Source organism: Cydia fagiglandana, chromosome 18, assembly GCF_963556715.1.
Source record: "Cydia fagiglandana chromosome 18, ilCydFagi1.1, whole genome shotgun sequence".
NCBI classification, from domain to species: domain Eukaryota; kingdom Metazoa; phylum Arthropoda; class Insecta; order Lepidoptera; family Tortricidae; genus Cydia; species Cydia fagiglandana.
The window spans coordinates 7526296-7550619 of NC_085949.1; the positions used below are offsets into that span (position 1 = coordinate 7526296).

Consider the following 24324-nt stretch of genomic DNA (forward strand, 5'->3'; position numbering starts at 1 on the left):
GTGACGTCTTTACCCACTTGAAGATTTTATTAGAACCTACTAAATGTGGAGATACCAAATGTTAATATCAGTAGGTACACCAAAGAAGGAGCCAAAGAATATGTAACACCCAAGATTTGTAATAAATACCCTCTCTTACTGGAAAAAAAATAAATTAAAAATAGGTAGTCTTAAGGCAAAGCTTAAATAAATATTGTTAAATAATTATTCTAAAAACCACTGTTAGTATAGGTATAGGTACAGTACATAGCATTATTATTACTTATAGTGTAGTTAAATCGAGGTGAACTGCTGGTATCTAGTTATACTTGTTTGCTTTCTGTGCACTTCTATTTCTATTTGAGTTTGTTAACTGTTGATTTAAGATAAAATATAAGAGCGCACCGCCAACAAACTGTTGTACAGTTTGGCGAAATTTTTGTTACTGTTTATGTATGTGTTTTTTATATAACAATAAATTAAAAAAAAAAACCTTTAACCTTAGCCGACCCTTCATTTTATATATCCAATCAATAGATAGTGAGTTTTTTTTTTAATTTACATACAATTACTTTCCTTCATAAATAAACTTTTGACTTTCTAGTTATCTATGATATACTCCTGTGGCTAAAATCAAAAGGATTCCGTTTTCAGACGGGTCACTCCGAAACTGTATAAAAGCTTCGCACAGAACAATAAGTTACGTACTTTGAATGTATTGTACGTACCGTAAAATGGGATGAGTTGGGACAAATCCGAAGATCAACCTCAATGAAAGTTCATTTTTATATATGTGGCACGTTTATTTATGTACTTGAAAAGTTTTCCTGTGTTGAACTTTAGTTTTTCGATGATAATCTGTCGTCTCTATTCATAGATTATACAAGTTCAAAGTTCGAGAAATATATCCCAGAAATGTGCAACCTTGCTGGGAAGGATGACGATACTATTAATAACATATTTAAACAATTAAATACCTACTAAACTTACTACATAGGCATTTGGATGTTCCGATCTACGACAAAAATGACAGAAATTGGACCAAACCACTATTAACTTATTTTAATTGAATTTATTTGTATTAAATAATAACATAACTATCTACAACTGTAAACGTCGCCTTACGGACGAGACCTATTCAAATAGATATGGGCACAATGAAGGACTTCAGACGCAACTTTATTTGTATGGAAAACTAGTTATATTACTGTAATACGACATTAGAAAACGTGTACATATTGACAGGATATGAAAATAAAAAATTATGACTTATCTATTGTTTCTGAAATCTTTTACATACGGTAAAAAACTGATTAAACTAGACCAACTGACCAAGATAATTTGTTTAAATAATATTTTGAAGTTACAGGTACGTTTTCTAAATTTTCTCTCGACCGGTCTGGTCTGGCCCGGTGGCCAGAATTCGTTTGGAATATCAAAAACTGTGATAGGTACAGTCGCCATCAGATATATCGGAGCGGCCAAGGTGTTCACAATGTCTGAACAAGCACTCTAACGCGGAGCGGCCAAGATGTTCACAATATCTGAACAAGCACTCTAACGCCCCTGACAATAGATGCGTGCTCAGATATTTGTGAGCACCTTGGCCGCTCCGATATATATGATGGCGACTGTACCACGTGTTCGAATAGCAACTGCAACTGCAGCTGCAGGTCTGCCCTAAGTCCAATTGCAATATCTCGAAAACAAATGCCGCGTGTTTTTCGGTCGTGAAGCTATAGCCTCTAGCCACCCAGAGACCTATAAAAAGGTCTCCAATTCCATTCTAATTTGAACTTTCTGTTGACAAAATAAAATTTCTTTTTGCTTGGCAAGGTTTGACGTATGGGCGGCTAGAGGATAGATCGACTATATATTCCGTCTAGGACCTTTCTATGTGCTTTGCCTTTCAAACCTAAATATTTGCATTGTTATTACTGAAGAAAGGTTTATTTTACAAAGGTTACCAATACCTGCTACCTACTTATAATTTAACTTTATTTTAATTAAACGAAATTTAACTTTAGAAGCTTAACAGTTATTACGGCTTTTCAGTTGGCTAACTAAAGAATTTGCGCAAAGGCCAGTGTTTTAATCTCGAAAATTCTGACATTTTATGCGTTTTTAAGTACATTTTACGTGCTTTTAAGCAAGGATTAGTGTAACGCAACGGTAACTCGTGATATAAGGACAAGTGAATAACCTCACATTAAAAGATGCAAAAACCCAGACACCCACTGAGTCCGGCTTTGAAATCTCATGCGACCTGCATTATTATTTTGACAAACTTAATTTAACTTATACTTAATTTTAATAATAGTTTATAAGTTTTGTTATATGAAATAAACAAAACTTAGATAAAATGTGTTATAAATCAATTCAATAATAATTGTTTTTATATGACATTGTAGGTAAAGCTCTCCAAGGGGCCTCTACGTGTTGGATCTATATCCCCACGCAAGCCTATCAAAAGACCGGGATTTATAGGCCCGTGAAATTTGTTAGTGAACTTAATAAAAAGCACCAGTGTTTTGCATATCCTCGCATTTAAAAAATAGCTCTGCACATAGGAATACTACGGAATAAGAATTGAGAGCCTTGTGTTACTTAGGGCCCGATTCGGATTTTGAAATAGATATCTATTAGATATCTTTTAGACATCACCAAGATACGATAACGATATATTTAAGATCTAACCTGCCAAATTTGACATTTGCGCGATTCTGGAGATACTCTTGAACGATTTCCACAGGATATGACTTAGAGATCCAATTCACATCTAATAGATATCTTACTCTATCTAACGTAAAAGTGACATTGGTTGCCCGAATTGCGCTGCAAAAGAGAACTAGTTGATATCTAAACTATAACGTATCTAGAATGGATCTAGTACGTGTCGTCTCTTGTGAATATCTTGCAGTTCGAATACGGCAGTTGTACATATACTTTATGGTTGCAAACATTTGTATGTCCCAGCGATTAAAACGGCAGCTAATACTAAACCCCCGCACCCATCTACGGCGGTATCGCTTTAAAATCATTCATCATGTTACTGAATGATCTTCCGTTCCAAGATTTATCTGTTCTGCCGACGCCTTTGTATAGCCCCTAATGGGTCTGAACATGCCGCATCATGTTTACATAATCTTTTATCAAAATAGTGTTTCTGTGGACTTTTATACTTAGTAAAAATGGGATCGCTAAAATCATACATGTCATAATATGTTTGCATGTCTGTAAGAGGCTAGTACCTATAATGATAACACATACTTAGGGTCATTTGCACCAAATACAATTAACGAACTGATCTAAGTCACTCAGCAGAGAACGAAGCAGCTAACAAAAAGTTCGAAGTTTGGTGCAACCGACCCTTAATTGAGATGCATTGAATAAAAGCAAAAATGGTGCAACCGACCCTTAATCGAGATGCATTGAATAAAAGCAAAAATGGTGTTCGCGTCCGTACATACGTAGAGAACAACATATATTAATCTATGCGTAGAGTACTAGTTTTCATATAAGCATGTTAACCGAATATCACGAGAGATGGCGCTGTACCGGGAGCGGCGATTCCTACATCGCGCTATTGAAATGTTTATATGGTTTGTATAAAAGGGAGTATTTTCAATATATAGCTTTATTTGTGACTGTTGTTTGATTTCATAGTCGATCCTTCATTAAAGAGTCCTTTTTGATAAAGTTAGGAGTACATACAATGGAATTAATTTATGTCTTCATTTACAGAAGAGATCACCACTATAAAATTAAAGGTGAGAAAGACTCACGAAAAATCACACTGCCGAGCAAAAATCTGATAATTCCAGTACCCGCCGGACGGGTCACTCTCAAAGGAGCTCTCGTGCGTTTTAGACCAGCGGTGGAACAAAAATGGGTTTTGATAACATTAAAGTTTTTTCTTTTTTGATATGTTATTGTAAGCATGTTATATAACATTCATGTAAAAAGTTAGAAAATTTTAGGTGGAGCGTTCGGCCATATTTAAATTTTCAATTTTTGCTAAATAACTATGTAAATATAAAATTAAAGTTACAAAAAACTTTAACATATTCAATAACACTTTAATTTATTCACAATATTCGGTTTTTAGAAATCTGGAACAGCTGCTTTCTGGTGAACGTAAAAACAGGAATTATTATGTAAATACAGAATTAGAGTAGCTGATATTGCAAAATTACGATATTATCTATCAACTTAGTATACATGTAAAAAGTTAGAAATGTAGACAATGTGCTTGTCTAGATATTGATTTCTCGTTAAGCAGTATAGCCAATATTGAATTAAAGTTTGTAGAGTTAATATTACACGGTCATAATAAAGATCTTACTTCTCACACAAAAGATTAGAAATATAAAATCACGGCGACACTAAATACTGATACGTAAGTATGCATTCCGAGCTTATATTAAGTTACATTTCAAACGCGCGGCGTTTGCGCGCGCCGCGCTGTGTGCCGTGGCAGGAGGCAGCGATCGACGGTCGCGGGCTAGCGGTTAGCGCGGTGCCCTTAAAAATACGCAAAGCGTTTATAAAATTATTATCAATGGTAAATAGTTATTTTACACAGTACACTAATGGAAACTTACCTTCCCTTATTTATTTCTATATGTACTAGGGATTGCCCGCGGTTTCGTTTATTTAGAATTCGTTATCGTGTTAAGTATAGAAATAATAGATACATTTGAAAATAATTTTAGGTGCATTGTCATACAGATAACTACCCTTGTTAAAGTATTCTTCAAATTCAATACACAGGTGTCATTTTAAATGTTTTAATCATTCATGGGAAAAAAAATTTATTCAATAACAAAACTTATACAAACTATTATTAAAATTAAGTATAGACTAAATAAATTAAAACTAAAACTAATAAAATAAATAAATAAAACTTACCCACCTACCTTAGATCCCCCAGATCTGTCCCCTGCGGAAGTGTGCCCATAAGGCTGGCTACATTCCCACGCTGAATAGCTATGCCTATTCTTTGGCCTAGGAATGAGCCAGCCCTAGGGTCACCCGTCGTTTCCAACAGTCTTTTTTTTAGGTTTTTAAAAAGGTTATGGGCGTCAGGACACCACGGCCCCAGGGTCTCTACCGCGAACGCCGCATATATGTGGTTGTTTGTAAGACCAGCATATTTGCGGCGTTTTAGGGTTTCAGCCGCTGCTGCCGCGGCGCCAGCTCTCTGAGACGTGGCGACTAGATGGGATGGCGCTAGGGTGTCTACACATGTGGCATCCCAGATGAGCGGCCGTCCCATCTGCCAGGGGATGAGGGTTATTCCATCGGGCCTCTTGCCATCGTCGCGGTGTCATTTCAATATAATAATGCGTAATTTGGCGCTTTTAGGTTATAAATGACTAGCGACATATATTTTTTAAGAGCGATCATCTCCGATAATATTTACTTTATCATAAAATCAATTTCAAACTGATGTTATTCAATATTTATCATTTTAAAGTCAATATTACCAACCAACTGATCCAATTTACCTACGGTAACAACTCAAAATTTGCATCAAATTAAATGCCACTTTTCTTATCCGTTACGAACAATCAAGAGGGCCTTTACGAGCTGATGTGGTGAAAATTTTATTTAACCTTCGTCCCTTAAAACCTGCACTACGCTCAAGGTTCAACTTTACGAACCACTCGCTACGCTCGTGGTTCAATTTTAGAATGTTTGAATTTGTGAATGTGCTTCCTGCCTCGCACAGCCAAACTGTGGAATGAACTGTCCGATACGACCTTCAAACCTTCAAAGACCCCCATCTTAAAGGTCGGCAACGCGCTTGCAACCCTTCTGGTGTTGCGGGTGTCCATGAGCGGCGGTAATCGCTAACCACCAGATGATCCGTCTGCTCGTTTGCCTCCTATTTAATAAAAAAAAACGTTTCCCTTGTTAGGGTATCAATATTAGCACGAGCGGTTAATCAACAACTTTTCCCCTTGTAAAACAAATAAATAAGGTAGGTGAGGTGCAGGCATATGAGGCCCGGCGGGTAACAAGGCCCAGCATTCAAAAATAGCAGTTGCTCCCTATTATTCCCAATTATTCTGAATTTGTACTTGTTGCTAAGAAGGCCCACTGTCAGTGCAGGTAAAAAGGTCTAGTCCCGGGCCTTATTGAACGTATGAGATGAAATATTAGATTAAAATATTTTAAGATAATTTTCAATATTTTTAATCTCTAATTAATAAGGTCGATTTGAAGAAACTTCTATGAAATTATGACTTATAAATAACACTTGCACTGCGTGGGCTGTCAAAATTGCTGCAGACTTTTCTTGGTCTAACTCTAATAATTTTTCACTTGCTTTATTGACCTAAAGACGTTTTAAAGAATCAAAAAGTCTAATAACATTGAGGCACTTATACTTTTTAAAGGCAGTAACTAATTACAAGTGACTTTTTTTTGTTAATACATAGGTAGGTATTTACGATCATCATCATATATTTAAGAGTATGACTCTTGTCGGTGGAGCAATTTCCATGTTTGGCGGTCCTCCGCCTTCTCTTTGACAGCCCGATACGACACGACGTTGATCTTTTCCTTTATTTGATCCATGTACGCTCTCCTTGGTCTTCCCCTCTTCCTGTTTGCTTCAACTTTCCCTTCTATGATATTTTTGATAAATTCGTCGTGTCGTATCAGGTGCCCAAGCATCCTTCCTCTTCTATTGTCTATAGTTCTTAACAAACTCCTCCTCTCTCCTACTACATAGGCCACACTGAATGTTTTGCACTACTGGCCACTGGTAAATATTTAAATTATGAATTGTATATTTTAAAAAAAATACAGGCTTTTGATTATGGAATGTGACAAATGTTGGCGACAAATCGATCGTCTTTTGTTTTTAATGGCTTGTCAAAGTAAGTCAGTGCGTTGAACGTGGCTTTAACGCGAAAATATTTTTAGAGCTATGATTTTGTTATGATTTTAAAAGTTCGCTTACTCCGCAAGAGTGTAGTGCTTGCCTTCAAAATGCTTTTGGGATTGAAGCACCACATCTGAGCATCGTGAGGCGTTGGTATGGTGAATTTAGTAGAGACAGTATTATTCTAGATAATGATTTTCGTGAAGGTCGACCGTCCACGGCGATCATTCAAGGAAACGTGGCTACTGTGAGACGACTCATTGAAGAAAACCCACGAATCACCTATGACGAAATTTGAGGACAATTAGGGATAGGTATGAGACAAATACAAAAGATTTTACAAGAATATTTAAAAGTCGGGAAGCCTTGTTGTCTTTGGATTCTTCACGAATTAACTTCAGTCCAAAAACAGGTACTTTTTGACTGGTGCCGAGAAATGCTGCGTAAGTATAAGCAAGAAAGTTCAAATGCTGTATATAACATCGTTAGAGGAGATGAAACCTGGATTTACTGCTACGATCCGGAAAAAAGGCATTAGTCCAGTCAATGGGTCTTTCGAAGATGACAGGAGGCCCATAGAAGTTCAACAAGCCAAAAGCGTTGCCAAACATTTTGATCGTCTGTTTTTTTTAAACGCGACTTTTTTGTACCGTACTTTTAAATAATAAAAGAACGTTAAATACTGAGTAGTACACTACTATTTGTGTGCCCGCAGTCATTAAAAAAGACCGCGAGAGACGACCGAGAAGCCGCATCCTCCTGCGTCATAATAATGCGTCCACCGATACCGCAATAAAGGCAAAAACATTTTTTAATTACGAAAACGTGGAAAATGTCTCTTATACGGATTATAATCCAGACATTGCACCCTGTGACTTCTATCTATTTCCCAAAATTAAGGATTTAATTTGGGGTTTGACATTTAAGACCCCGGATAAGGCAGTTACTACGTTTCATCACCACGTCGAAAACATGCAGTCAAGTGATTGGGCCTCATGCTTCCAAAAATGGTCCGAGCGAGTGAATATGTGCATAGAATGTAAAGGGAAACATTTTGAGAAGCAATAAATGTATTATTATGGTTATAAATGATTTTATTCAAAAGTTACGCAAAACTTTCAGTGTGGCCCTCGTATGCGTAAAACCTCTTCGTTAGTTTTCTTTTCTTTTACGATAGAATTGCGAAAAATAGATATTATGCAACGAGTGACGAATTTTGAAACACGGTCAAAGGGAGTGTTTTAACGTGCTTATTATAGCACGGGTCGTAATGTAGCACCAGATGTACTGTAAAAATTATGTTAAAAGATAATACTTACTGTTACGAATAAATATTTATACTGTAAAAAAATATCCCACCAAACACATTTTCATGTAAATTTTGTTGCTAAGACGAAACCATAAGACTCGCACTGTCAAAAAGTTGTCAGATCTCTTGTCGAGCCAAGCTTCAAACTCTACAAGCCCTAACTTCACTAACTCTACACCTTAGTCAAAATGTGGCTTGGCTGTTTCGCTACCGCCACATGGGCATAAGGTGAAAAATTTATTAAATTCATTATTTTTAGGGTTCCGTACCTCAAAAGGAAAAATACTGAACCCTTATAGGATCACTCGTGTGTCTGGCTGTCCGTCTGTCACAGCCTATTTGCTCCGCAACTACTGCACCAATAAGTTGAAATTTGGTATACACATGTAAGTCTATAGCCCAAGGACATACATGTAAAGTAAATAATAGAAATTCAAATAAAGGGGTCACTTTTGAGATGAATGATAAATAGAATAAAAAAAAACTATATCTTGTTATAATTAATATAAGAGAATTAGAATATGAATTAATATAAGAGAATTTTGTTAGAATTTTAATTAGTATAAGATAGATATGTATATTGTCATGTTATTTTCTCGAACTCCCCATCGGCATACAAACCTCCTCAAGGTTTTGCCCACGATGGGTCTTGTAATAATAATGTACTTTATTTAGCTTATTGTTCAATAAATTAAAAAAATATATATATATATATATATATCAAACGAAGGGGCTCATTGTAAGAATCTCAGATATATTTTTTCATAATTTTAAAATAAATAGTTTAGAAGTTATTTAAGAAAATACGCAAAAAATGACCATTCCCCCCCCCCCCCCCTTATCTCCGAAACTACTGGGTCTAAAATTATGAAAAAAATACACATATTAGCTCTCTTCCTATAGATGACAGGAAAACCTATTAGAAATGTGCAGTCAAGCGTGAGTCGGACTTAAGTACCTAGTTTTCCGATACCTACGGGTTTTTTAAAGACATTTTATTCACTTTTCTCTAAAAAAATATATTGTTAAAAATTGTGTAATGTACAGAACCCTTGGAACGCGAGTGCGACTCGCATTTGGGCGCTTTTTGCATTATACTTACATACAATAGTTCTTGTAGAAACGAAACGGCCAAGCCACACACTTTTGGTGTAGAGCTAGTAAAGTTAGAGGGCTTGTAGAGTTAGAAGCTTGGCAAGAGATCTGATAACTTTTTGACAGTGCGAGCCTTATGGTTTCGTTTGGGCAACATTTTACATCAAAATGTTTTTGATGGGATTTCACTTCTTTTTGTAAGTTGTTTATGACAATCTTCCATCCCCTAATTTAAAGGGTGGGGGGTGATTTACTATTAAAAATCCTGAAATAAGTATCTGGGGGCATCTATTACACAATGTACTTCTTACTGATTCCCCATATAAACCCTTCACCCCGTAAGGGTAAACTTTGGGGTTGAAATCTGCCTTCACCCCGTAAGGGTAAACTTTGAGGTTGAAATCTATTCTATATCCTTCCCCATAACAATACCTATCTACATACCAAATTTCAACTAAATCGGTTCAGCGATTATTGATTTCCCATACAAAATTAAACCCCATCTTCATCCCCTTCGGGATAATTTTTTTTTTAATTTATTTGTTGTTTGTGTACTAAAACTATCTTACATACCAAATTTCAGCTTCTTAGAGTACTTCAGGAAGTACTCGGTATTGATGATCATCAAGTGAGTGAGTCAGTGACGAAATCGAAGTTTTTAGATATGAATAAAATCTAAAGTATAAGAGCTATGCAATTGATATGCTTAATAAGTCCGAGAACTTTGTTTATCTGGTATAATCCAACCCCAAGTTATGAGGGTTCCAAAAAACGACAAAGCGCTTCGAGAAAAGGTAGATAGTGCCCTTGCGCTTTTCTCGTCTTGGCGGGGGCACTGCCGTGCCCCCAGATGTTAAAAGATGAGACTACTGTAACTAATAAAGATTTATGTTTAGTTACCTACTATTTTCGCGTAAACTAGACAATTTTTATATCTTTAGTTATTAAGACCCAAAATAATTATTTTCACTTATTATAAATAAATCCTCCTGTTATGAAGTATCAAATATTGTTATTTGTATATGTCTAACTCTTAAGTTAAAAACAATAAAATCTGTTATTACCTACTGTCAAAATGATTATTTTTTGCGGGATTAAGTAATACACTGGTAGTGTTCACTGTTCAATAAGGCCCATAATAGGACTTTTATAAAGGGTATATTTTCCAAGAGTATCGTAATATTTTTATAACTATTTTGGTATAATGAAGAAACTTAAATAAATGAGAAACCTATTTGAGTGAGTTTCTCATACTTCATATCCTGTTTATTAAAAAAAAAAACATTTTAATTTAAGGTGGGCTGTATATAGGCATATACGGCCCACACGGAATACACAATAAGGTAAGTGAGGCCACTTACCTTATTGTATATTCAGGATGTATACCGTGTAATATTGATCAGTTGGTTTATAATATACATATTATGATATTGACGTTGAATAGGACAGGACATGACAATAGGAACCAGAAATAGGTATAGTTGGTCAAACCAATTTGTCAGTAAATAAAAACGAAAAACTATATTCATCCTTTTCTTTTGGGTGCTAGTACTAGTGTAAGTCAAAGATAGTATGATGATTCTCCCTGTCTATGTTTGAAATGAGACAGTCCTTTGACAAACTATGTATAGTAAAAAATAGTTGTGAATATCTTGTACATTTTTATTACAATATTAGTCAAGATAATGAAATATAGCTGGTCAAGCAAATCTTGTCACTAAAAAAAGGCGCGAAATTCAAATTTTCTATGGAACGATATCCCTTCGCGCCTACATTTTTCAAATTTGCCGCCTCTTTCTACTGACAAGATCTGATTGACCAGCTGTAGGTATTTTTACTTAATAAGATATTTTAATTTCACGTAATGTCCGCATCTAATTTATATAGTTATGTGCACGGTAAACAAACAAATGAATGATAAGAAAAGACAGACAGTGTTACTGAGTGGGAGGTGGGGCGAGGGGCGAGGTATAGGTAGGCTATGATAGGCTCTCGAGCGCCGCGCCGGCGACTGACGGACCAGCGCGGCGTATGTATGAATTTCGCGCCTTTTTAACTAGATTTTACTATTACAATGCAAGCTACACACAGAAATTTCTTACTTTCCTTAATATGGCTGCGTATATTATTTTATAGTAATAGACTTATTTTTACAGACTCTAATTCAATATTAGATCATATAGGACAAAAAACGTATATTAATTCTAAAGCATATATCTTATTCTTCTAGCTTTTTAGCTTGCCTATTAACTTATAAATTTAGATATGTTGTTGTGGATTTATTAAACTTTAATTCAATATCGACAAAATAATAAGCTAATTGTAGTTTGACAAAGAAGCACGTTAAAAAAATTTCTAATAATTTTACATTATAAAGCGTCATACATATTATAAACAATGGAACTTAAACATTGCACTTTAATTCAATATTAAAAAATCATTACTAAAAATATATAAATACCTAATTTATATCTAACGCTCGTTCTAACTTTTCATCATATATAGCATATATGCTTAAAAATATGTCATATATCAGATAAGTATCACTTTTTCAACTTTAGAATTATCAAAACTTTTAGTGCAAAAATCCGGTCCCACTATTGAGCTATTTCGCGCGTTTTAACACTCATTGTGGGCGCTAACAAAGAGGCGGCAACAAAAGGGATGTGATGATGTAGGTCTCTGGAAGTGACGCTTTAATAGCTCAGGTGAAAATCGATTATTGGGCCGTTACGATTGGTATTTAAAGTGCATACGCCGTTATAGTGCCATCTAGTGGCGAAACAAAAGAGGTGGAGCGGGGAAATTAATAAGCAATATCGTCAAACGTTCAGAAGAGGGCGTAAAGCCACAGATTGCCAGTTCGCCGGACAAATCAGCCTGTCAGTAGTTCGGAACTGTCGCCTTTTGCGTTTAACTGACAGGCTGATATCGTTCGGCGAACTGTTATTTTATAGGCCCTTAAGAAAAAGTGGACGATTGCTTCTCCATAACATTTTTTTTGGATATTTTTACTTTTATACTAAAAAAGGAGCGTAGAAAAAGCTCCCGTTATAAATAAATAATATTAAATGTTTAAGTCCAATGGCAGTTTTACAGTCTATAATTCCAACTCCGTTAAAGATTATAATAAAAAAACCGGGCAAGAGCGAGTCGGACTCGCGCACGAAGGGTTCCGTACCATAATGCAAAAAAAGGCAAAAAAATACGGTCACCCATCCAAGTACTGACCCCGCCGGACGTTGCTTAACTTCGGTCAAAAATCACGTTTGTTGTATGGGAGCCCCACTTAAATCTTTTTTTTTTATTCTGTTTTTAGTATTTGTTGTTATAGCGGCAAGGCAGAAATACATCATCTGTGAAAATTACAACTGTCTAGCTATCACGGTTCGTGATATACAGCCTGGTGACAGACGGACGGATGGACGGACAGCAGAGTCTTAGTAATAGGGTCCCGTTTTACCCTTTGGGTACGGAACCCTAAAAACCTTTTGATTGCTATTTCAACTTTTGGAATAAGTAGCACTAGGTGAAGATCGTAAAAACTTTAGTTTGCAATTATATTGAGAAACGCTTTCAATCGTCAAATTTCAAGTTTTATACAAGTGAAAATACATACAAGGTTTAGTTTCGCTTAGCTAGACTCGAAGATCTATGCGCTATACTTTTAAGAGGCTTTTGCAAAATAGAGGTTTCAGGTGGCATAAATCTTCTGATATTCTTCGTTCACGTAAACAAATACCTTTTACTGATAACACCGGAGCCTAAATGGCTAGACTAAAAGAAATTTATGTGGTAAACAAAGTCATGAAAGTACCTACAAGAAAATTATAGTACCTATGGAAAATAATACGACTCATACCTATTTTATATTTAATGAATACGGAATAAAACTATGTAAACAGATAATATCGCGAACTTATAATGAAATTGAAATTTCGATGTTTCGAACCCTTTACAGCGTTCGTGGTCAACGGGGGACTGAGGAAAAATCGGCGATTACTAGATTAAAAACTCAATTGTTAAATTTATCCATTTACATAGTTTGGTTTCATGACAATAAATTGTATGTACAGTCAGCCAAGAAAGTGGTAGGGTTTACTTGGGTAATTCCGAATGTCGAAAACTGTCGGATAATTCCGAAAAGAGACTTTTATTATGATGGAATTTAGGGTGATTTTCATCTGATTTTCGGAATTATCCGACAATCGGTATTACCCGAATACACCTTAGACCACTTTCTTTCTTTGGCTTTTTTTTTGTTTTGATTTCTTTTTCTTTTTTTTCTTTGGCTGACCGTTCTTATAGAAGATTATGTTTAAATTCAAATCATCAAATCATTATATTACCATGCATTATATTAAGGATATACGAATACTTACTCGTATTACATCGAGTATAATATTATGTTCAACAGAAGACACCTGAATGTATATGGCAAAATGTATGCTATTTAAACTACCAACTACGACTACGCATTTATAATAATTACATGTTTACAATAAGCAAAAGAAATTTTCATAACATTCTTCATTTTACGACTATCGGCTTTTTTCGGAAACTCTCGGTTGGTTTCGTTTCGAAATGATTACATGTTGTTTATTTCCGTACTTATGAGAAAGTTTGCATTTAATGAAAAAGTACGAATTACACATTTACCAACATACCTACCACTTCCATTTATTACACCAACCGCAGCCATTTGGTCACAACAAAAAGTCTCACATTATACCGCCTTAAGAAGACCTCAAGGAGGCCTTATCCGGAAGATGCCACTTGTAATGTAAATACTGCTTTGTACAAGAAAACTACGTGACATGTAAATTATGACTATGAGTATTAAAATTAAGTTTAGCTGATGTGAGGAGGAAGGCGTGAGAATGTTAGAATCAGCATAATAACGGTAGAAAAAATCTTTACAGAACACATGGTCCTACTTTCCCGCACTAGTGCGTGAAACAGGACTTTCCGTGCATATGTCAAAAGTTTAAAGGGCCTTATGTACCGGCACTCGTTTCGAATTTCCCCTTTTCCGCTTTTGTATCGTAAATAACTATTGCAGGACAAGAGCTAAACTTGAAGAGAGAGGCAATGCTCAACACTAACAGTGGATGAAAACACAGAAAATGAAAAAAAAATGGAAGTGTTCTTGCTACAAATTTCAATTTTTATAGGTATCTAACACACGTTACTAATATTAACTTCGTGGTTGTGCTTGCTATTAATTTCTGCAAAAGTGACCTATGTAGTTGAATAGCTATGATTTAATTGTCTTGTCCCTTTACTCACACTGCATCTCGTATATTTATATAATATCATATTGTTGCCATTGCGTGCGAAATACACTGCTTTGTTTTTAACAGAAAGGCCTTTAGTATACGTATACATACAGGGTGTCCCAGAAGTCGATGTCAAGCCGTAAACGGATGATAGACCAAGTCGTAACAGTTATCATAAAAATACAAAAAAAAAACCAACTCATGTTCTTTAAAAATTATGGTCACTTTAAAAATTCACTAAAAAATCCACACCCTGTAATGGTTCTTTAACTCTTGTTACTACAAATTCCATAATTTATTCTATTTTTTTTATTATTATGTAATCTTGAATAATTACAGGCTGTAGATTTTTTAGTGACTGACTTGGTCTATCATCCGTTTACGGCTTGACGTCGATTTCTGGGACACTCTGTATAATAGAAGTAGCGATATAACCTCGAAATAATAGTCATCAATGCCTACTGGCGCTGAATTGTAGGCCAGTTTTCCTGTAAGTACCAAGCAATAAAAGTACGGGCGATTGGATTGTGCCGTTCTACAAAATATTTCCACTTTCTACTAACGATTTAATTTTGTGCTGTGTCAGTATGTGTTATCCTTATCAATATTTCGGTACTGAATTATATAGTAAGTAAGTACTAAGAGCTACTTGTACCGATCACTAACCCGGAGTTAACCGGTCAAACCTGGAGTTACCATGGTTACCAGTACAATTTAGCACTGGGTTAACGGTTTTTAACCGGTTAACCGCGGGTAACTGGGATAGTGCAAGTAGCGCTCAGTATTTAATCACGTTCGCAAATATGGTTTTCATTTTCATACATGCTGACTTCAGATTAATTAAAAGATTTTTTTAGAGTTTCTATAAAAAAATATAGGTACATATATGTAGAGTTAGACCAAGAAAATTCTGCAGCGAATTACCATATATCTATATGGTAATTCTAATATATTAGATAGCCCACGAAGTGCAAGTGTTATATTAAACCTCAAATTTCTATATAATTATGACGTATCTACCTAATTTATGGGGGGAATCTTGTATCGCGCCGCGCGCCTGGGTTGATAATTAAGGCTTATATCCGCACCGGATTTTCTCAGAATTAAATGCTAAGATGCTGCTGCTGACTTAATCGGGTAAGACAGTAAGTGTGCCCGTTTTTATGCAAAGTTATTTTCACATTGGTAATGCTCCCGAGCGCTCAAATACACCATAAATAACAGCGCTGACATTTTTATGTACACGAGACAATGAGGTGAGTCAGTATAGGTTACGAAAATAAACGTTTTTGTTATAAACGGGTTAGTGTTGGTTGGCGACAATTGTACTTTTAAATAAACAGTCGGATCGCTTTGCGGCTCATCATGGCGTTGTTGCAAGGGGTATCTATTAATCGTACTCTAGTCGATTAATTCTGATATTTTTTTTTCATTTATTTATAGTCAATAGTAACTTTAAAGTGCTGTAAACTTTTATAAAGTAGTCCCTAGTAGTTTTTTCCTTGGATTTACCGCCTGGTGGCGATTCGGTTTCAATGTTCTGATGATTCCATTGACTATGTGCTAAGTGAATAACTAAAAAAGTTTAAAAAGCTTTTATTATATTCATGTGCAACAATGCCAACAATGTAAGCAATACTTAGAACAGATACCATGCAATAAATCATTAATTATAAAATGAACGTCCTTATTTAGCGTATTCTTAGCCGTTTAATTCCAGTTCATTGCAAAGTCGTTTCTCCACTTTGGCCAAAGTCTTAAACTATCTGTGGCATTTATTCTCCACTGTGCGGCATTCATCGCCCAGCAAAGTCGTATTTATGACGCAGTGGACGAGTTATGTCGACTGGCCCGGTAGCTATTATATGCGCATGCGATACCAACCTATTTTATCCTGGTCACGGCACCACCGAGAAAGCACTTTCATTCCCTTAAAACACCTGAGCTTTATAGACGTAAGCATAAGTTATATATTCCTTTGTTCTAAATTTGAAATATGGATTGCATACATGACAATGTCAGCTCCAGATTTTGCGGACGGTAAATGTAAATTTGTAGGACATAAGCTCTGTTCAGCCGGTTAATAAAAATCAAAGGTGGGCGGCTGGGTGACAATTGTTCCTGGACTCCTGCGGTTTTGTCGATATAAACAAAAGGCAGCATGCAATTACATACTGTGCGTATTTCATTCATGACTTTGTATGTACTTTATTCGGTTCTATTTGTAGCCCTATTTCGAAATCTTACACATTTAGTTAATGCGAATTATTTAATTTTTACTTTCAAGGTCTCTGTGTTGGTTGGGACTAAAGCAAAGTAAAGCAATCGATGTCACGATATTAACGTATGTATTTGTATTTAGTCAAATTTTTCAAGGATTAACATAGCAGACAGTTTCAGATAAACGTCGTCTAGGTGATATAATATCAAGTTAATGCAATTATGTGCATGCATAATATACATGATAAACATAATCTTATCTCTATAGGGATTATCATAACTTGGCACGTGCGGCACTCGTGGGTATCCCTAGAGAATCTATATTCAATATAAAAATCGATATAGGTAGGTGTACCTAACCTAATGGGCATAGGCCCATGAAGAGGTAAAATAATTTCAATATATAATAAAGCAAATAAGGCAGAGACAGACCAAAAATGAGATGGCGAAACGTCCTGGACTCATTTTGTGGCGACTGGCCGGAGTATTGTGTGAGTTCCAACAACGCTTGGTTATCGTTACAAAAATAAATGTTTGATATGGAAAATTTGTTAAATTGTATAAAATTGTACATTTGTATAAAAATTAAAGTAATTAATTTTTACTTAGGTATTTCACAAAAAGTATGCCAGCATCAGTCCAAACATCATTACAATGGATCCTGTCAAGCCCGCTGAACTGTTCATGTACCCGAACCTCTTAGCCTGATGGATGATCTCCAGCACAGAGTCCATGGTCTCCTCATTGTTGGGCAGGATCTGGTATGTGGGTAGGAGGAAACCGAACGCGCCACGGTCTCGGAGCTCGTAGCAGTAGACTAGGGGGACGCGGAGGTGACCTTTGACCCAGTCCACGCTACCACCGGTTGCATGGTCTGAAAGATATTTTGTCAAGTTTGTTATTGCTGGTTTCTTTATTTTTCAAATAAAGGATAAAGTAAAAAGGTTATTGCTTCGAATCGAACTTTTGGACTTAGGCTCGATGACCTTCCAACTACGATTACCGAACCAGAGTACGACGAATACTTTTCGGTAGTGTCCTTCGTTGGTATTTATAATAATTTTAATACTTATACAACGAAAAAAAAAACAAAAAAGTAATAACAACATTTAACAAGTCTGACAATACAATGGCTGAATGGTTTTTTTCTAAATTTAAGTATTTTCTTAGTGTTAAAATAAAACTTATGTTCATTTTAATTAACGTAAGTAAATCTTTTTACTAAATATTTATATATCCATTTGTTTTTATAAATTTACAAGTCACACTAAAACGATGTGTTTATCTGTAATAAAGGTAAGACGTGTCCACATAACGTATAAAACTATTAACGTTTTAAACCAATTATCCTGTCTCATCTTAGTTCGTAATTCTCTTTGCTTCCCGTACAATAAATAAATAAAATTCAATATTGACAACTAGGTCAATACCAGCAATCTCGTTAAAATTTCTTCATTACAGGAAAACCCATTGCCGAGCCGCGCGAGTAAGTTCCATTCACACAACATACTCACATATAGTTTCAGCAATATTCCCCGTAACATATTGCGTTTGGTATCTAACTGACAGCGCTCCCATGGCGCGACGGCCAATGTTTACCTGAAAAGGAGATTTCTAATCAAATAGGCGTTGGATTTGAAAGTAGGTAGAGATTTAAAGGAATTGTGTGGAATTTAGTTAGTTAAATTAAACCCTCAAAATTAAGTTCAACTTATCGTAACGAGAGTTCATTATCTTGGCGACTTGGTTTTTATAGTAATCCAGGCTTATGGCTTCCTCTTATGACATGTTAAACATTATGGTGCATTGTGCAATATTTGTTCTTTGTATCAGTGTTAATTTCAAACACTAATGATTTAGGCAAAAAAGTCAAACATAAGGGCATTTCTCAGGAGGGCCGTTTTTACGTGTCCGGGGCAGTAATTGATTGAATTTACTGTTCAATAAATCTGAATTAATTTAGGCATGATCTCCAGCTTATATTCTGTCTGTGACACTATCAAATTATTTATTTATTATTTATATAATACAAGAAAAATAAATTCAAATGCCAAAAATGATGTTCGGTGGGCGTGTCCCGCACCCAGATTTTATGAAACAAAAAATTATTACTCAAGATGGGGCATTAGATCGGAGTTATTATGGGTATTCACGCATAGGGTATTAGTTAGCTTATCATATTCTTTATATCACAATAATGTGTTTGCTCAACACATTGAATAAAACCAAATTTACGATGTGTCCCGGGCTAGTGACTGATATCGGTGTAATTTGCAAAACATGTCAGTACTCCTTCAAAGTTGTAGACCAGGAACTCAGTGTCTCAAACATAGTATGCTTTAGTTGTGCCTTAACCGTTGAATAAAGTAGAGGTACAGTCACAGTACAATAAAGTGATTTTTTAAACGTTTCTCCGTCCTTCGCTGGGTTTGGTCCTATGTTTTTTTGAGATCGGTGGTGCAATTTACTCCGAAAGTTTTAGTGCAATTATCGTTATGTAAGTGATTAAGAAGTCATCGAAAGTACGTAAATCCACCATTATTACATCTCCTCTGTATCGTTCATGCTATTTCTGTATTTGCTAAAAAGCGATTAATTTTGATATCGCTGGTGTTGATTTCCCTGGTTTCGGTGGATTTTTTGACCACCGATATCAAAAAAGTGATCACTGAATTCAAATCCTGCTTTGTAAACTAGTTTGTTGTACTAATTTATCATGTCTAAAAAGTGAAAGATACGTTGTACAAACGTAAAATTATGTTTGTAAGTAAATTATGTCATAGTAGGTACACAATATCACTAGTTCACTATGAGTAGTTTTTTAAACCAGACGTATAGACCCAATGTTTCTTTCTCTGTCTTGATATTCTTTTCCAACCAATTAAGTAAATTATGTTCGTTGTCCTCTGTATCATCGGAGGCCCTACACCTCGATACCTTTAAACATGTCAGCCATGTTAAATAAATGTAATCAATTAGATCCCACTTCTTTTAAAATAACTTGTGTATGTAAGTACTATGCAAGGTGAACCCAAGGGACAGGATGTACAGAACAAGGGATTAAAAATAAAATAGCATTCTAATGTCGAGATCGCTTCAAAGGTACTGAGCGTACCTACTGATCGATATTTCTAAAGGATAGCCATAGACACAAATTGAACACAGCAAATGTTTTAACAATCCTCAATGTCTTATGTCTTTGTCAACAACTTTGTTACAATTTAGCTCAAGTGTTTGAGGGTGCTGGATATCATAATTAATTGGTAATTGGATCTTCAAGCATTACTCGGCTACTTCAAATATTATAGTTTTAAATTGACGGAGTTCACGCTTTTAAACTCTTTTATTAAAAAAATACTTGTTTTCCGTATTGCATCACATTGCTTTATAAGTACATTAAATATTTAATGAGCATTGAACACCACTCAAGAGTGTATTGTTTATCGGGTGCAGGTAACATAAGTTTTTTTAGATGCGTGTGCGGTCGGATTGCGTGAAACAAACATCTTCTCCTTCATGGATATAATAATGCAATGAATAAATGATTATAATGTGCGAATTTGTGGTCGACAATGTCGACATGTCTGAAACTCGTTTCAGGGCCACACATCACCCTATTATATGAGGCCAGTCATATAGTGTGGGATATCTTCTAGAGATGTTGATTTATAAGCCATAATTTGGTTATTTTAAAATCTTGAGTCTATATCTATTAAATTTATGTAAGCTTTCGAGATCATTAGCCTTGTTACATCGCTTATCAACAAATAGGATTGAAAAATATGATTAAAATAATTATATAATTGAGATATAAAACCTAAATGTGATTTTGGTGTAAGCATTATTGAATTCGGTGACGCAAATTAATTTCAGTGCCTGCACATAATTTCGGTGTTTTTTAAATCTCAAATATCTTGAAAATTATAAGGTTCTAATGGAGGCCTCCACTACCAATATTTTTTATATTAAGGGTAGATTTTAGGAAATAAACTCGCATATTATATAAGTTGAAAAAAATTTTTGGCACCGAAGTCAGGCACCGAATGTCATCTCTGAGAATCGCCCATAAAGGGCATAGGCGATGACGAGACGAATGACGACCAGTCTGGCCTAAAGGGTAGGAGTTACCCTGCCTATGAAGCCGATGGTCCCGGGTTCGAATCCTGGTAAGGGCATTTATTTGTATCATGATACAGATATTTGTTCCCGAGTCGTGGTTGTTTTCTATATACATATGTAAGTATTTATATATTATCGTTGTCTGAGTATCCACAACACAAGCCTTCTTGAGCTTACCGTGGGGCTTAGGGCAATTTGTGTAAAAATGTCCTATAAATATGTATTTATTTATTTATTATAGGTATGGTTCATTTATATCAAATTATGTAAAAATATTTTCCATAATGTCAATGGGAGAAAAATGGGAACTACGTTTGTAAAGAGAAGCGGCCGTCCCCATTCCTCTTAAGAATTTTAAGAATTACTTACCACGTCATAGTAATTATCTAAATGTTCAGTTGTATTCCCGTAAGGCACCAACAACATCTGACTGAAGGAATGGAATGACAGATACAGGTCGATCTGGTCGCCGATTGAACTGATGTAATTAGATAACGACCTCGTTTCTGGTTCAGAGAAGGGGCCCGGGCCCGCGTAGGTGTCCGTAGCCGGGTTCGCACTGGCACCAGCGACTGAAAAACGTGATATAGAAAATAAAATACATATATAACCCATGTCACTTTTCAATGTTTTCTCATTAGTAAACATTGAGCTGTGTTCATTTATTTTCTTATTTTTTTAGAGATTAAAACGAAAATAATCAGAGTATAAGGTCAGATGGGCAAACTAACAAGACAAACACTTGTAAGGAATCCTCATACTGTTTTTCTTGCCCTGAGTAAAATAAACTATGTTTGTATTACCCCACATGACCTTACCTTATTCAATAAACTATATAGGTACAATTGCACCATTTAATATATTTGCAATGTTGTAATTACCAAGCCAGTTGTTGTTCCAGTTCCTGTTCAGATCAACACCAAATTCAGAACCGAAGGGACGTCGATTTTTTGAATCTTTATCAGACCTACTAGTATCACTTACGTTGTCGCGCGCGATCTCATACGTCAGGCGTGAGCGTGACTTTAAAGGTCCATTTCCAACGACAGCAGTACTACCATTCATTTTACTATGGAAATTGACAATAACACCGACGCGTTCGTACTAGTAGTGCAGCTGCGAAAGAAATGGAATGTTACCCTAAGTATTACAAGTGCGACTGCATCGAGTGCATCGCACGCGACAGCGCAAGTCATGCTAAGTAGTCAGAACACATCAAAAATTAAAGGAACATAAAACAATCTTACGCTTTCATGAGTCCAAATGTAACCATCAGGATTGGTAACAGGGAATATGTACCAATCATAATCACGAGCAGCGACCATAGTTTCGGGATCTTCACTAGTCAGCAATTCAGAGATGATATAGCAAACTGAAGATGGTGAAATCCACTCCCTCGAATGGATACCACCTTCGACGAAGATAATTCTTTTACCGCTACCATGAGATATCTTAATGCCCTTGATTTCTCGGCCTTCGTAGGAGCCACCGCCAATGATTTCAGTCACAATGTCCGGATATGCAGTGACTAAGTCATCAAGCCAAGCGTAGATGTCGTCTAGCGTGTAGTATGCATCCCAGGTCATAGAGCGCACGTTGCTACGTGTATATTGCTTGACGGTTTGTTTGTCGATGTGTCTGTGGAACAAAATGTACGGGAAGTGATCAAAAATCATTGCAACATTAATCAAATTGAGATCAAATACAAATGCCACTCCTTAAATACAGATTTTTTTTGCGTCTTACTCTTGAACATTGCTCATAGTGATCTCAGATTTCATGTTGTTCGTCTCCAAGAAGGTAACAAGTTCATTAGTATCCGCAGGGCTCGACATGACTAAAACAAACTCCGCTGACGGCACTGGGTCCGTCCAAAAATCAAATCTTATATCATTCTGAAGGTTTTCGAGTAATTTCACTTGTATTTCACTTTCCGGGAAAATTTTATATAACGTGTAATTATCAAAGCGGAATTTTTCACATTTTACTAAAATTACACTAAGCAAAAAAATTGATAACTTAAGAAATTTCATAATGAAATGTATTGGACACTTAAAGACGTATTGTAACGTTTCAAGTGTTTTAAACAATGACGTCGTTTATCGTAATTATATGTTATTGTTATCTTGATAAGCGTAAACTATGTTGTAAATAAAATTGATAAAGATTATTAGGTATAATTCCTAAGCCAAATAATATCAATAATCCCTTTTAAGTCGCGCGATTTGACGATAACCAGAGTGCATTGCATTATCATATTTTTTTAGTATATTATGCGCTCATGTCTGGGCGAGTCACGTCTGCCGCATGCATCCGGATATGTGGGCTAGTATAGCCACCAAGTGGATGCCGCAAAAGAAGCGCGGACGTGGCAGGCCCAGACGGAGAGGGCGGGACGACTTAGACGCCATCATCAGTAACTGGCCGGAAAAAGCACTACAACGGGAGTTGTGGAAATCAAGATGAGAGGCCTTTGCCCAGCAGTGGGACACTGTAACAGAGTAATAAAAAAAAATTATGGGTTCTGAACTTCAATGTTGATACGGCGATAAATCTAGTGGTATTTGAACTCACAAATTGATTTCAGTTTGATCTCATTTTGACATTATTTGCATCTCCCTTGTATGATTTTCTTCCATCTAATTTGCAGTTAACAAAAAACTATTATTTGTATGTAATATATACATAAATATAACCTAAAATATGTTAACTTACCCTTATGTATTCATCCTAAAGAAAAATGACCCCTGAGTAAAGGAAAGCTTTACAAGAAAAATACTTATTTACTAAAAGCCTCTGCTGAACTAGTTGTGTAGGTGGGAAACAATTCACTCAGTAGGTTGCAAAAATAGAAAACAATTATGCTGAGTGTGCCTATTTCCGCAACCTGAGGGCTTACCGCGAACCACGTTCGACGTGTTGCCTCCCTGTCACACTTACATACGAATTTACAAGTGCGACAGAGAGGCAACATGTCGAACGCGGTTCGCGGTAGGCCCTCTGCCCTGGCATATTTCCGTCCACGAAATACTACTAAAAACTAAATGAAGATGATGTTAGGGAAATGAAACCCACGCGCATGTGTGGGAAAGTACGGGACAAACATTGTGCTTCTGACCCTAATTAAATGTCAGGATTATATTTAGTTTAGGGTAAATAAGGGTATTGATACCTCTACCGGGAAGTCAAATATAAATCTATTAATATCTTGCAAAGAAAAGAATCTTTTAAACCTCTAGCTTAACCGAATTATGTAAACAATAAACATATATAATGGCTCACCTCACAACGTAAAAACGCTTGGACAGATTGTGATTTGATTTTTGAAAAATAAACGAGTAATTAGTTAACCTTTAACTTTAACGCAAGGCAGAGCCCCTTGTTTTTCTATACGGTATATTAATGACTCTTGGTTTATAGTTTGATAA

At 35.8% G+C, this 24324-nt stretch overlaps 2 protein-coding genes across 2 annotated transcripts in view; one reads left to right on the forward strand and one right to left on the reverse strand.

The window, feature by feature from the left end:
- LOC134673309 (uncharacterized) overlaps positions 1-24324 on the forward strand; it is a 317469-nt gene that overhangs the window by 144996 nt on the left and 148149 nt on the right. The gene's annotated exons all lie outside the window — the stretch shown is intronic.
- On the reverse strand, positions 17375-22940 carry LOC134673039 (zinc carboxypeptidase-like). Its single transcript, XM_063530979.1, has 6 exons — positions 22643-22940; positions 22136-22534; positions 21778-21863; positions 21266-21468; positions 18292-18376; positions 17375-17651 (listed from the first exon to the last, which is right to left on the reverse strand). Exons 1-6 carry the CDS (start codon positions 22927-22929, stop codon positions 17392-17394), a joined length of 1320 nt encoding a protein of 439 aa, XP_063387049.1. The 5' UTR covers positions 22930-22940; the 3' UTR covers positions 17375-17391.

Bases quoted from the DNA above. Each gene is read 5' to 3' on its own strand.
- LOC134673039 (XM_063530979.1), bottom strand. From the start codon at position 22,929: ATGAAATTTCTTAAGTTATCAATTTTTTTGCTTAGTGTAATTTTAGTA. The intron at 21,864-22,135 runs GTTTTATGTTCC...TGATACTAGTAG, and splicing joins ACTCATGAAAGCGTAAGATT to GTCTGATAAAGATTCAAAAA. The intron at 17,652-18,291 runs GTGAGTATGTTG...AATATCTTTCAG, and splicing joins GAATATTGCTGAAACTATAT to ACCATGCAACCGGTGGTAGC.